The sequence below is a fragment of the Zingiber officinale genome, chromosome 4B (genome assembly GCF_018446385.1).
Source record: "Zingiber officinale cultivar Zhangliang chromosome 4B, Zo_v1.1, whole genome shotgun sequence".
In the NCBI taxonomy this organism is placed as follows: Eukaryota; Viridiplantae; Streptophyta; class Magnoliopsida; order Zingiberales; family Zingiberaceae; genus Zingiber; species Zingiber officinale.
The window spans coordinates 83,074,900-83,089,523 of NC_055993.1; the positions used below are offsets into that span (position 1 = coordinate 83,074,900).

The 14,624-nt window shown below is 39.5% G+C and overlaps 1 protein-coding gene and 1 long non-coding RNA gene across 2 annotated transcripts; both read right to left on the bottom strand.

The window, feature by feature from the left end:
• Positions 1–1,979: 1,979 nt before the first annotated feature.
• Positions 1,980–2,774, bottom strand: LOC121978344 (pentatricopeptide repeat-containing protein At2g42920, chloroplastic-like). Its single transcript, XM_042530703.1, has one exon. The coding sequence runs from the start codon at positions 2,772–2,774 to the stop codon at positions 1,980–1,982; it is 795 nt and encodes a 264-aa protein (XP_042386637.1).
• A 10,684-nt stretch (positions 2,775–13,458) lies between these two features.
• On the bottom strand, positions 13,459–14,385 carry LOC121977655. The gene is made up of 4 exons (XR_006110991.1): positions 14,300–14,385; positions 13,978–14,091; positions 13,605–13,768; positions 13,459–13,531 (listed from the first exon to the last, which is right to left on the bottom strand). It is a non-coding gene; the product is annotated as an uncharacterized LOC121977655 (long non-coding RNA).
• Between the last annotated feature and the right edge of the window lie 239 nt (positions 14,386–14,624).

A 14,624-nucleotide genomic window follows, 5' to 3' on the forward strand; every position in this document is an offset into this window, starting at 1 on the left:
TAATAAGTATTTTATTTGAGAAGGCTAGTACCCGACTTTCGAGGTTGTCGTTAAACAAATTTAGGTGACCAATTCCGAGGTCTCGGCCCTGGTAAGACCAAGGTCTTTACCCTCGTAGCATTGATGGCGCGCTGTCTCAGTTTCTATTAGGGAGCGTGCAAATGGTACTAAGTCTGGGCCCAAGAGATTATTATTTTGAAGTATAAAAGTATAAGTTTTTAAGCAAATGGAATAAGTTTCCCATAAGTTTAAAAATCAGCAAGCTTAGCTCTTTTATTCTTACATGTGTAGATTTTCTTATTGCTATTAGATGAACATGAGTAGCTTTACATGTTTAGCATTTCAGTCTGTTTTGATTTCCTTGCTATTAGATGAGCATGAGTAGTGTTTCTGTTAAAGCATTTAGTTCTTAGATCTTTTCCTGTTAATATGCATATCCGAGTTTTGTGAGTTAGATAGCGCTTACTAAGCATTCTGCTTATAGTTGCATTTTCCTCTTATTGCAAATAAAGGAAAAGGAAAGCTATAGTGAAGGAAGGCGATAAGGAGGTGTGGATGGATGTGTGATGTCTGGACTATGGAAGCCTTGAGATTTTGCTTAAGAATTCATTAAGATTTTGTATTTAGACTGTTGGAATCATTCTTTCATGTTGCTGGACTTGTTCGTTGAATATTTTAAGTTTTAGAATTCTTCCTTTTATTTGCTATGCACACTAGTTCCGCTGTCTGAGTTGTATTATTGTTGCATGCATGTTCAGATTAATATATAGTTTTAGCATGTTCAGATTAATATATATAGTTTTAGTTGAGAACAAATAATTAAGTAGAATGTATTAGATGAGTTATTTATGTTTCCAGCTGTTACTTATTACATGTTTTGAGTTTGTAAAGAGTTATAAATATAACTATCAACATGTGAACAATATTAGTAAGTAACGTTAATAGTCTAGTAACGTCCCACCCTCACAGACTAGTAGAGAGGAGGGTGGGGTCGTTACAGTATCAAAGCTGACTATTTGTGTGTAATCAATATGCTTTACTAAATCAAAGATCTCCAATAAACACTGTTAAAGAAGATAATTCGGTGAATGAAAAAAAATCAATTATAAAGTCTAGTAATTTATACCTAGTAATGAACATAGTCTAGTACGCATTGCGCCCATTCGAATCGTACTTCATCAATTTCTTCGTTAGAGTAAATTATTTTCATGAACTGTTAACAAAATCAGATTATATTAGTAAAAAATCAGTAATAAAGAAGCAAAATCAAATGAATAAAATTATTTGAGAAAATTGAAATGTCAAATATTACCATTGAGAAAAGTGAATCCTTCTTACTAGTAGTATTTCCTTCAATAATTTTTCTCATAAATTTTATCACATAAAACTCATATTGTTTTACATCAGGTTGACGAGGACTCTATATTAACAAAAAATTATCAACGAATAATGCACATATAACTATTTTTTAATTAATCACAAGTAGATATATATGTGTATATATAATATAGAAACCTTTACGACTTCCCACGTAGGCTTCTTTTTCCCTTTCCTTTCCTTATTCGAATTAAACAATTTCAAGCTCCTTCGTACAACAAGATTTGACATATGAGTAATAAATTAAATGCTTAATTAAAAAATATATGTACTTACATATCCACTGCATATTTCCAGTCCTCATGACGATTGCGATGATTAAGTGAATCAAGCAAATAAACTACTTCCACATAAGGGTCGATGACAGTCAAAATCTAATGGCATCTATGTACAAAACAAATAGTTAATGCATAAATTTTGTAAAATTGTCGAAAAAAACTATTAAAAATAAAATTGTAATATTTATGAGAATTCCAAGATACACATCCTGCTTTATGAAACACTCTTTGATGTGAGCATGCAAGATCTTGCCTTGGCTTAGTGCACCTAAACTAGCATAAGCTGACTACCGTGAACTTATCAGGTTGCAAGCCAGATGCTCGTTACTTTGAAAATAACTGCAATGCTTCCTTAAGTCTACCTCCATGTATGTATCCGGTGATCATTGAGTTAAATGAGATGATATCAGGAGCATTCATTTTCTCAAATAAGGATCGGGCTATGTTGATATAGCCAATCTTATAGTACCCATCGATGATGGCATTCCATGCTGGTGCAATCTTGTTGTTCATTGAGTCAAAGATCTGACGAGCGGACATGATGCTTCCACCTTTTGCATACATATTGATTAGTGCAACAGCAAGATTGCTACTCACACCAATTCTCTTGTCGATGACAATCTGATGAAGCCATTTACCCAATTTTAGATCCCGCAACTGTGCGCATGCCGATAGGACTGCAACCATTGCAATAGTATTTGGTTCGACATTCTTAGACATCATCTCTTTGAACACCCCAACGACCTTTGAAGCCATTCCATATTTAGCATGGTCGGCTATCAAACTCGTCGAAGAAATCACATTTCTCACAGGCATTTCATTGAACAGCTTCGGAGCATCATCCACGAACCCAGATTTCACAAGTCCCTCGATTATCGTCGTCCAGGATACAACATCTTTCATGTCGATCAATCTAAACACTATTACGGCATCATCAATGCAGTCAAGTTGTACATACATATACACCAAAGAATTCGCTACAAATGCATCACAATCAGGAAAATGCTTGACGAACAGAGCATGCACCATTTGCCCTTCCAAGGCCAAGCCTACAAGGGTGCAGGACTTGAACATGAACTGAAATGTGTAGGCGTCGGGCATTGTGCTCTTTTGACGCATTTTACGAAACAAATTGAGGGACTCTGGGGGGAAATGACGGGAAGAACAGGCCCGGATGATGGTGTTCTACTGAAAGGTGGAGGGATCCAAAATTCGAGAGAAGAAGCCGAGAGCATAGGAGTGCGGGGCGGAGGAGACTTCTGTGAGGCATTTTAGCAAACAAGTGGTGGACGGGGAGTGGTAGAGCGATCCGGCGATGAGTAGTTGGGCGTGGAGCTGCGCAGCGTGCTTCTTCCATAAAAGAACAAGAATATACTCTAGATAAGAACAAGGTTTCAGAAACCAGAACAAATCTATTGTAGTCCCTCCAGAATCACCAACAACGGACACATTGCTGCAACCTTCTTGAAGAACTGCCCTTTCCTGATCAAGCATAATCAAGAATCATTAGGATCAAAAATATCCAATAACATTCTCGATCACGTTCTACTAATTTCATAGAGAGTGTAATTGCTCACCGGCTTGTTGTTGAGAGGGGATCGTCCGTTAGAAATAGCCTTTGCGTTCTTTACGCCGCGAGGGGAAGGGAAACACTGTGGTGTCGGAGGATTTGCTCTGACGTCCTTCGGAAATGTTGATTTCTCGATCACAATATTCAGTTTGCTACAGAATTTTTTATGATGATGAGGAAAAAATGATGAAAAAAAAGAAAATTAGAGTTTTGATGTGTGATTACTTTGGGATCAGAAGCTTGCTATCTTGTTGAGGGCTTTCAGCTACATTATTGACCTCCTCCTCGTCCTCTTCTCCGACGGGAGTCTTTCTTCCGACCGCCATTCTCTGGAGCTCGTGGTAGAAATCGGAGATCTGGCTAAATAGGTCCTTCCCGGAGAACAAATTCCTGGCCGACATCGTGCTCTTCAGATGAGGTGGTAGCTTCTCCGGCTTCGGTTCCTCCCTCTCCTCTTCTACCTTTTTCCCGGCGCTCGACTTGATCATCTCTTTCACAGCGTTCCGCGTCTTTGTTGGGCAGGGGACCTGAGAGGGCGTTGATTAGTTTGGGTCTTGGTTCTCAAGATCCTCTTTGAAAGCCTTTGAGGCCTTTGGCTTGAGTGGAGACGTCGGGAGGAGTGGAGCAGCGACAAGGCCTCCTCTTCTCTTCAGCTTGTTCTCGTCTCTAAATCACCGCAATCAAGAAGGAAAATTACGTCATCGTGGAGAGGAGAGCACACCGTCGTGGAGGAAGATCTAGCGGAGGCGGCACCCCTTCCTGTCGCATGGTCAATAGGATGGCGTGAAGAGATTGTATAAGGAGAAGGAAAGAAAAATGGCTTAGGGTTCGGGAATGCGAAGGGGAAAAAAAGGCGCTGAAAAGATTTGCAGAGAAAGGGGAAAGCAAAACTGCGAGAGGGAAAATGATGAAATAAATAAATTCAAAGACAACGATTTTATGAAAACTATTGTTGTAGCCCCTAAAAAAGTGATTAAAGACAATGATTTTAGATAATCGTTGTAAAATACGTTGTTGATTTAAAAAAAAAAGGTTGTTCAACGACAACGGTGTTGGTGCAGGAAGCATCACACGATTGAACATGTGTTTTGATAATGGAAAAGGGTTCAGAGTTAAGGTTACTTGTTATCTAACAAGGTTCATTGAGCTTGCAGGAAAATCCTAGGTTGTCTTAGGTAAAAGTCCTAGTGAATTCTAGGCAGGTGGAAAACTTTAGGGGGTAATTGTTGGAACCCCCAAGGTGTTTTGATGTGATCAAACAAGCTAAGTTAGGTCCTGCGCTTGTTTTACCCTTGTGTCTAAGTGTGTAGGAGCTTAGGAACACAGGAAGTCGAGCGGAAGACGCGGCTAGCGAGAAGGACGGCACGGGAGAGAGCCGACGGGCTCGGTGCGTCCGAGGGACGAGGTGACCGCGGAAGAGTACACTGGTGGACGAGAAGAACGTGCGCGGCGTTCGAGGGACGAGAACCCGGGAAGGAAGGCTGCTCGAGGAGAAGGCCGGAACATGGGTTCGGGTGAGCCCTATTCCGAGAGGCCGAGATCACCCAAGCTAACGGAGCCGGAGCGAACAGACCCGGACCGAAACGAGCTAAACCGGAGCAGTGGAACCGGACCACAAAAAGTCAACAAAGTTGACTTGAGAGGTCCGGGCGCCCGGAACCCCTCCGGGCGCCCAGAGCTGACTTTTGACCAGGATCGCGTCAAACGCGATCTGATCGTTGGGGGATAAAATTTTATCCCCCCTAGGGCGCCCGGAACCCCTTCCAGGCGCCCGGACCAGTACTATAAATATAGTACTGGTCTGCACAGATTAATTAACTACTTGTAATCCAGTGCTTTCATTTGTGTTATTTCTTTCTGTGCTTTCAACGCTGTAAGAGGCTACTCCGCCCAGAGGAGAATCAATTAGTGCACCTTCTTTGCCTTGGATTAGCAATCCTCTGATTGCAAACCAAGTAATTCCTCTGTGTCTATTTTCTGTTTTAATTAGTCTCTGTCTTTTTAATTACAAGTTCTTTTAAGTTAGTTGAATATCCGAGAAGGGTTTTTGGTTTTATCTTGTAGGGCAATTCACCCCTCCCCTCTTGCCGGCCTCCAAAGGGACCTACAAGTGGTATCAGAGCAAGGGCGCTTCAGGAGGACTAACCGTCGATCGAAGCAAAAAAGATGGCCGGACCAAGCATTGTTCCACCAAAATTCGAGGGGAACTTCGCAGACTGGAAGCGTCGTATGGAGGTATTCCTAAAAATAGATTTTGAAATTCGGTTTATTATGAAATATGGTTTTGTAGCTCCAATAGATAAAGATGGAAAAGAAAAAGAAGAGAGCGATTGGACAAAGAAGGAGCAGAATGAGTCGGTAGCAAACAGCCGTGCGGAACATCACCTGCTGAGCGTGTTACCGCCTCAAGAGGTCAACCGCATCGGAAACTACTTATCTGCTAAAGAACTTTGGGAGAAGTTCTTGGAACTCCACGAAGGCACGTCCGAAGCAAAGCTCGCTAGAAGGGACATCTTCCGCAACAAACTAATGAACATCCGTCTGGAGAAAGGTGAGAAAGTAGCCGGTCTACATGCAAAGGTAAAAGAACTAGTTACTGGTCTCGAAAACCTTGGTGAAACGGTAACAAACCGGGATACTATACGCTACGCGCTCAACGCGTTTCCAAGAACTCCGGAGTGGACATCAATCGTCGATGCTTACTACATCTCAAAAGACCTGGAGGTAAGTACTTTAGAAGAGTTGTTTTCTACCCTTGAATTGTACGAAACTAGATATGCAGAGATATCAAAGGACACAACCCAGACTATGGCGCTGAACGCAACCAACAAGGAAGAACCCGAGTCAGACTCCGAAGACGATCAAGAAGCGTACATGGTAAGAAACTTTAAAAAGTTTTTTAGATCTAATAAATTTAAAATGCAGAATAAAAAGAATCAAAAAGGTAGAAGGTACGGTGCTACCAGTGTCAGAAGGAGGGACACCTAAGGGAAGACTGCCCAGAACTCAAGAAGGTCAAAATGAAGACATCCAAGAAACACAACCTAAAAGCAACTTGGGATGACACTTCTTCATCTGAATCAGAAGCTCAAGAATATGCGGGGATTGCACTGATGGCAAGCCACGAAGGACAAAGTACATCAGAACCCAACATCGATGAAGGGGGAGCGACCTCAGATGGAAGTAGCGAAGCAGGGGGAGATTCAGGCTTCAAGTCTGATATGGTAAGTGAGGTATGCCTCTTACCCCCTGATGAACTTTACTTTGGTATCAAAGCTATGACTAAATCCATATATAAATTAGAAAATAAAAATGCCAAATTAGAAAATGAAATTTTAGAAACAAAGAGAATTTTGGCAAAATCATGTCTTATAGAGGATTTTGAAAAATTGAAAAATGAAAATGAAAAACTAAAAGAAGAAATAGAAAGATTGAAAAAATCTAATGGTTCAAATATTTCTACTTTTAGAAATTATAGAGGTTTAAATTGGTATTATAGATTTCATCAAAGTCAAATTAGAAATATATCAAAAATCTATATACCTAGGAAATACTTGGTTAATCCTGTAGGTAGGAACCTCTACTGGGTTCCAAAAACCTGTTTAATTTAAAATTAAAGTTAGACTTAGCATTTTCAGCAAGGAAATTAAACAACTAATTTCTTTATGAGGCTTTGTCTAAGGAAGTGGTTATTGCTCCAATAACCAAGAAGGCCTAGTGCCTCGCCACGACCTGGAAGCCAAGTATCGAAATGAAAAGTTTAATTGACTAACTGAAAAAGCATTAATTTAAATTACTTAATGCTTTAAAAGAGTTATTCAATTTGTGTTAGAAAATATTTAAAAATTTTAACTTAACTTAGAAATTTTTTTTATGAAAGCTATCTTAGAATTTTTTTTTTTGATAATATTGCCTTATAATTTTTCTTAAAATTGACTTAGAATTGGTTCTTATAAATATTAACTTAGATTTTTTTTTTAATTAGAAAAGTTTTTTTTGGGAATGTTAAGATAAGTTTCAAACTTAAATTTTTTTTTTTTTATCACTGTTTTTATCTGAAAAATGTTTTACTTAAATTTTTGTTTAAAATTACCTTAGACTTGTTTATAACCCCAATTTTTATGTGATCAAAGGGGGAGAAGTATGTTAAGTCTAGGGGGAGGTAATATAATTTTTTTCAATTGAAAAATATTTGGACTTATTTGAATATAAATTGTTTTTATTGCATATGGTTACCCTAACTTAACTTGGGTTGCTCACATAAAAAAGGGAGAGATTGTTGGAACCCCAAGGTGTTTTGATGTGATCAAACAAGCTAAGTTAGGTCGTACGTTTGTTTTACCCTTGTGTCTAAGTGTGCAGGAGCTTAGGAACACAGGAAGTCGAGCGGAAGACGCGGCTAGCGAGAAAGACGGCACGGGAGAGAGCCGACGGGCTCGGTGCGTCCGAGGGACGAGGTGACCGCGGAAGAGTACACCGGTGGACGAGAAGAACGTGCGCGGCGTTCGAGGGACGAGAACCCGGGAAGGAAGGCTGCTCGAGGAGAAGGCCGGAACATGGGTTCGGGTGAGCTCTATTCCGGGAGGCCGAGATCACCCAAGCTAACGGAGCCGGAGCGAACAGACCCGGACCGAAACGAGCTAAACCGGAGCAGTGGAACCGGACCACAAAAAGTCAACAAAGTTCCTGGGCGCAATTGAGGGTCCAGGCGCCCGGAACCCCTCCGGGCGCCCGGAGCTGACTTTTGACCAGGATCGCGTAAAACGCGATCTGATCGTTGGGGGATAAAATTTTATCAACCCTAGGGCACCCGGAACCCCTTCCAGCTACTTGTAATCCAGTGCTTTCATTTGTGTTATTTCTTTCTGTGCTTTCAACGCTGTAAGAGGCTACTCCGCCCAGAGGAGAATCAATTAGTGCGCCTTCTTTGCCTTGGATTAGCAATCCTCTGATTGCAAACCAAGTAATTCCTCTGTGTCTATTTTCTATTTTAATTAGTCTCTGTCTTTTTAATTACAAGTTCTTTTAAGTTAGTTGAATATCCGAGAAGGGTTTTTGGTTTTATCTTGTAGGGCAATTCACCCCTCCCCTCTTGCCGGCCTCCAAAGGGACCTACAGTAGTAACCCTAGGTCTTAGGGGGCGGTAACCCTAGGTGGTGGAAAGTCTTAGCTGCGATTAGGCAGGTGAAAAATCTTACGGGGTGGTAACCCTAGGTCCTAGGGGGCAGTAACCCTAGACTGAGGAAAATCCTAGGGGTGGTAACCCTAGGTCCTACGGGGCGGTAACCTTAGGCGGAAAGTCCAGTCGGTCTGGAGGACCGATCTGGCAACAAGTAAACTCTCCTGAGAGGAGTAGGTGAGGACGCGTTCCCCATTGAGGGAACAGTAGGCGTCGGTTCGACCTAGGGTTTCCAGAGGAAATTCGAAGTCAGAACCGGACAGTCCAAAGGCTGTCAACTTAATTGTTTAATATTATTTGCTCTATTTGCTTAACTCTATTTTACAGGAAACTAATAGTTCTGCAAGTTCGGACTCAGCCTTAATCGGTTGATCGAACGACCTGATCGGTCGACCGAACCCCAGTACACAAAGGATCAGAATCCAGCTCTCGGTGAAGGGTTGACCAGAGGGATCGGTCGACCGAACCAAAGATAGATAGAGACCTAGTCGAGAGAGTTGATCAGATCAGATGAGGCAGAGACCATTGCATTGGCTGATCGGTCGACCGAACAGAGGGATCAATCAACCGAATGCATGCGCTATCCAGAGAGGTTGCATTTGGACGGAAGGCCGAGCAAGTTTAGCAGGTTCGGTCGACTGAACCATGGGATCGGTCGACCGATCCGGGTTGAGTCAAGACTTGATGCCAAAGATCAGGGGATCTGGATCAGGCTTGAAGCTGCTATAAAAAGGGGTCTCGGCCAACAACTTCGAATAATAATTCTACAAGCAATCTTTGAAGCTGCGCTCTACACCGAAACAAGTAAACGACGCTCAGCTGCTATTCTGATAATCGACGACTACTTCCATCATCTTTTGTATTGTCGGTATAATTTTTTAAGTTCAATACTTGTATTTACTTATTTGTAAAAGATTCTCGAGCTTATAGTGATTGCCCATCGAAAGCACTCTCATGTGCGGGCTTTGGAGTAGGAGTCACCACATGCTCCGAACCAAGTAAAAGAAATTATGTTAGCAATTGCCTATGGTTCTTTCTGTTGGATCATGTAATTCGATAGAGGGGGTGAATATCGATTTAAAATTTAAGCGAGTAAGCAACGGAAAATACAAAAATAGAACAAAGCTAACACAAGTAATTTTTTACTTGGTTCGGAGCCTTGGTCGACTCCTACTCCAAGGTCCGCATTCGTCAAGTGCTTTCGTTGGGCAATCCACTAGCAATTTGAATTTGCTTTACAAATTGAAAGTACAATTGCTTTAAAGAAAGAATATAAACAACAAAAGGAATAAAAACGAGGTGCATTGTCGGAGGAGCTCTCGTAGCGTCGCAGGAGCGTAGCACGGCAGAGCAATCGTTGGAAGATCTTGTTGTTCGTTGTCAGTTGTCTTTGCTCCAGCCTTCACCCTCCTTATATAGGAGGCTCCGAGCGCCTGGATCCCTTCCGGGCGCCTGGAGTGTGGTGTAGCCCAGTCAACCATGAAGCTCCATGTGGCGACGCGCGTTTGAGGATAAAACTTGCCTCTAGGCGCCCGGGCCCTTGTTTTCCAATAATCTTGATCCTGCAAGAAAACGTTAGTATGGAGACAAATGTAAATTATATATCCTGCAAAACAGAGTGTTAGCACAGTTAAGTTATAAGAGTAATAAAAGTAGTAATTAGATTCCGTCTCCTCGAGACTGGAATCTAATCACGATCTCAACTTAGATTTCCGAAATGGATCTAAGTTGGATCGACGCCTAATGTTTCTTTCCCGGGAACGCGTCCTCACAGTCACTCCCCTTCCAGTGACTTACCTTAACTTACCTGTCAGACGTCTGGTCAGCCCTTCGACCCGTCTGGACTTCGTGCCAGCTATCCGGTCAACCCGTTAACCTAGCTGGATTTCATGTCAGATGTCAGGTCAGCCCATCGACCCATCTGGACTTCGTGCCAGACGTCAGGTCAGCCCGTCGATCCGTCTGGGCTTCTCCTGCACACTTTGTAGAAGTGTTAGATCAATATGAAACTAGCTTAACCTACTTTATCATTCATCAAAACTTGAGTTAGACCGTTAGTGCTAACCGCACCAACAATCTCTCCCTTTTTGATGTAATGACAACCTGGGTTAAGTTAGTAAAAAAATATGCAAGTAAACAAGTAATGATAAGGTTTTTAAGTTAGTCTTATTTGGTGTTTCGTTGTTTTGTTTTAACTAACTTAAGCCACCTAACCCTCCCCCTTTGACATTCATCAAAAATAACACAAAAAAATAAACGATTAAGGAAGTAAAAGACAATGCAACAAAGACTTTTAAGGTCAGATTGACTCGGGGGAGATTAAAGTGGAAAACATAGAAAACTTTTGTTTTTAGCTTTCTAAAAAAAATAGCTAAGTTTTAAACTTAGAAAAATAACTTTGTAATTTCGAGTAATTTTTAAAGATAATTTTTACAAAATTAATTTAATTTTCAAAATAAGTTTGCAGACTTTAAAAAGAATTTTCAACCATAAATTTATAAAAGCTAATTTCCAAGTAAAAGTTTATTAAAGTCAAGACCAATTTTCAAAGATTAGTTTTCAAGTATCAAAGTCAAGTTTATAAAATTAAAGTTAATTTTCAAAATTAAGTTAGAAACTAAGTTTATAAAATCTAATTTTTACAATCAATTTTCAAAAATATGTTGGGAAAATCCAATTTTTAAAATCAATTTTAAAAATCTATTTGGAAAATCTAATTTTCAAAATCAACTTTAAAACTAAAAATTCTGTTTTCAAGACTGAGTTTGTAAAATTTAATTTCCAAAACCAATTTTCAGAAATATGATTTCAAAACCAATTTAAAAAAAATTTGATCTAATAAGAACTTAATTTGATAAAAGTTAGTTAAACAGATTCACAAAATATTATTATTCAAAGAATAATTTCAAAATAAGTATGAAAATAGTTAATCCTCCCCCTAAACCTGACATAACAAAAACTATCTAACACATTTGTTACTTACTAACTGCCAGAGAACAACAATTTTCACTTAGTTAGTCAAGTTAAGTTAATTGTAATCAGTTAGTGTTTGACTAAACTTAATAACTTAACCTGATTGATATTTATTTTGTATTTAACGTCCAGACTTCTATCGATGCACTGAGATAAGCATCTTAAGTCTAGGCAATCTGCCTATGCACCTCACCCCTTTCTATGTTTAACAATCAGAAACAAGGTAGTCCTAGTGTGTTGATGAGATGCTCAAACCTTAGATCTATAGGAGCATGCTTTCTAGGGGATTTATCTAGTCTAAGGCTAAAACTGTTTTTGAAATTCTAAAAATGGAAAATTTTGAAAACAAAAAAAATGTTTTACCCTAGAATTTAAAACTAACTATTTTTGAAAACAGTTTTGAGAATCCTAGTCTATTAATCAAATCAAGATAAGTCAATGTAGGAGTCGAGATATAACTAAGTCGAAGTAAGTCATAACAGGATAAGTCAATTTTAAGTTAAAATACACTGGTCATGATAAAGTACAAATAGTGATGATCAAGTGTATCGGGATGACCCGGTCATCCTCTCGAGAGCTGGATAGGTCACATCGAATGTCGGAGATCTCCTGTCTCACGTCTCATAGTAAGTCGGAGACCTCCTGCCGCATCTCCCGTCGTAGGTCGGTGACCTCCTGCCGCATGCCTCGATGAAAATCGGAGACCTCCTGACGAAGACTCGTCATGGATAGCTCAAGTTTGGCAACTCGATCGCCTAGAGTGCGAGGAGCGGGACGTGGTGCTCGGCCTGGAGGTGGAGGTGGTACCGGGGCCGAAGCATCCTCGCCGAATAGCGCGACCATAAACTCATCCTGCTCTGCATCCTCCTGGACATCTGGGTCCGGCTGGTGCTATGCCCCCCCCCCCTCTGCCAAGATAGGACCCCCCTCATCATCTATATGGATATCTCCTAGAGAAAAGTTCCTAGATCCTAGGACGTCGAACCCAGTCATGGCTTCGATATCGTCTCAGGTGATGTCAATATGTAGGGAGGCGATATATGCAGTCAAAATGTGATAGTACGGCATGTGAACTCGAGCGCTGGTGGTGACTCTAGCTGAGTAGATAATAGTTTGAAATATCACTACAAGAAAAAAGCTAATAGACAACGCTTTTAAAGCGTTGTCTTTGTGCCTGAAAAAGCGTTGTTAAAGGCAGTGTTGTTAAAAGTCTGCTCAACGACAACGCTTTTAAAGCATTGTCGTTTGTAGCAAAGACAACGCTTTAAAAGCGTTGTGTATTTTTTGCAAAAACATCATCTTTGCAATGCTTTAAAAGCGTTGTTGTTTTTGGCAAAGACAACACTTGTGCAACGCTTTAAAAGCGTTGTCTTTTTAAAATAAAAATAAAAAACATCTATTTACAAAATCATTTTTTTATATTTACAAAACTATTAATTTTCTTTTACCATGTCTAGATTTGAATTTGACATATAAAATAGCATTAATTAGCTCAGCTAATGATTTCAAACTCGTACCAAAACAATAGAATTCAATTACAAAGTATTAGTATTTACAGGAGAATTCAACTATACACAAAGACTAAATAGTTCTGTTTCAAAGTAGATAGTGACATTCGAATTTAAAACAAAAAAAATACAAAATAACTAGTCGGCCTCGAAGACAACGATCTGCATGCTTACTTCTACTAGATATACTGATCAAAAAGGATTGTCGGCTTGAGACTGGGACAAAACACCTACCACTGTTTATCTGCCACAGAAAATAATACCATCAGTATTATACAAAATAAATTTTCACTATTAAAGTTGAAAACAAGGGAAACATGTAAAAAACCTAAAAGTAGGGTAGTCTTTTAATGTCATCTTTGGTCAAGTAAAGCAACCTGAAATTTTACAAGTAACAGAACATTATTTTCATTTATAGATGTTAGCAACATATGTGGGAAAATACAAGAAAAAAATAACATACTTTTAATTACTTTCTTCTTCAGTGAACACACTCATGCTTTCTTGAATTTTGCTATAAAAACTAGAACATTTCAGCACACTATGCATATGGTAGAATATTAGGCATTAGTAGATAGAAGCTACATTTAGTATTGGAATGTGTGCAAGGGTGACACTGAAGCATGCCAAAAGTGTGCCTTTCAATCTGTAAAAGAAGTTCCAAGTTGTTAAAAACCAATTTAACAACCAAATACATATACTTCAGTTTAGTTGTTTACCTTTAGAGTCAATTTACAAAGACGTGATTCCACCCAACCTTTCCAGTTCCAAAGGTCCAAATCATTTTCAGCAGTCATATCAATCTCTAGATAATTTTTGTAGGCTTCAAAAAAGGGATAAGGCTCAAACAAACAATCCCGTCAGTTTTGCTAGCCTCCATTGCCTGACACATTGTCCACCATAAAACACTTTGAAGATAGATAAAACTTGTCAACAAGATTGGAGCAAACAAAATAAAATGTACAGAATTTATGAGATCACACAAAAGTACAAACTGGGTAACTAAAAAGAAGGTATACATGTTTGCTATTATACATATTTGTTTTAGGGTTCATGATTTCTAAAACGCAGGGGACTGTGGCAAAGTGGCACCTGAATATTTGGCACCAAGTGTAAAATTTGTTCAGTGTCTCTACATTGATTCAAACTGCGAACAGTCTGCTCATCAACATTTTGTAATATTGAGTCATGTGAGATATCTAGGTCCTGAAAGGCAATAGATATGAGAAATTATAAACCACTGAGAATATCGCAATGCTACAAAAGCACATTGAATCAGATTTAGTAATTCCAGAAAAAAGAGGATATGAAGACAAGCTTTCTCAACCACCAAAGGAAAGGTTTGACACCATAAAACAGAATCTTCTTCACACATTAAAAAAAGAGTAGTTTGAAGGAAAAAAAGATAACTTACTTCAGGAATGACCCAAAGTGATAGTTTAGCATATAGAAGATATATGGAAACTCCATTGAGCTTAAACTTCATTACAGGGACATAAGCATTTGGAATAGGGTGCAGTTCTGTTACTTCTGCCACTAATTGCATCCTAATGCACTTATCGATAAGGATTACAAATTCCTATAATAAAATGATTTTCAGATGATCGCAGAAGATTACAAACTATAGGATTATCATTTGGCTATCTAACTTATCGATAAGGATTAAGAAGGACTAAACTCATCTGCGACGAATCTTGATGCCTCTGCGAGGGTTTGCAAATCCTGCTCCCCGCTAAGGA

Bases quoted from the DNA above. Each gene is read 5' to 3' on its own strand.
- LOC121978344 (XM_042530703.1), bottom strand. From the start codon at position 2,774: ATGCGTCAAAAGAGCACAATGCCCGACGCCTACACATTTCAGTTCATG.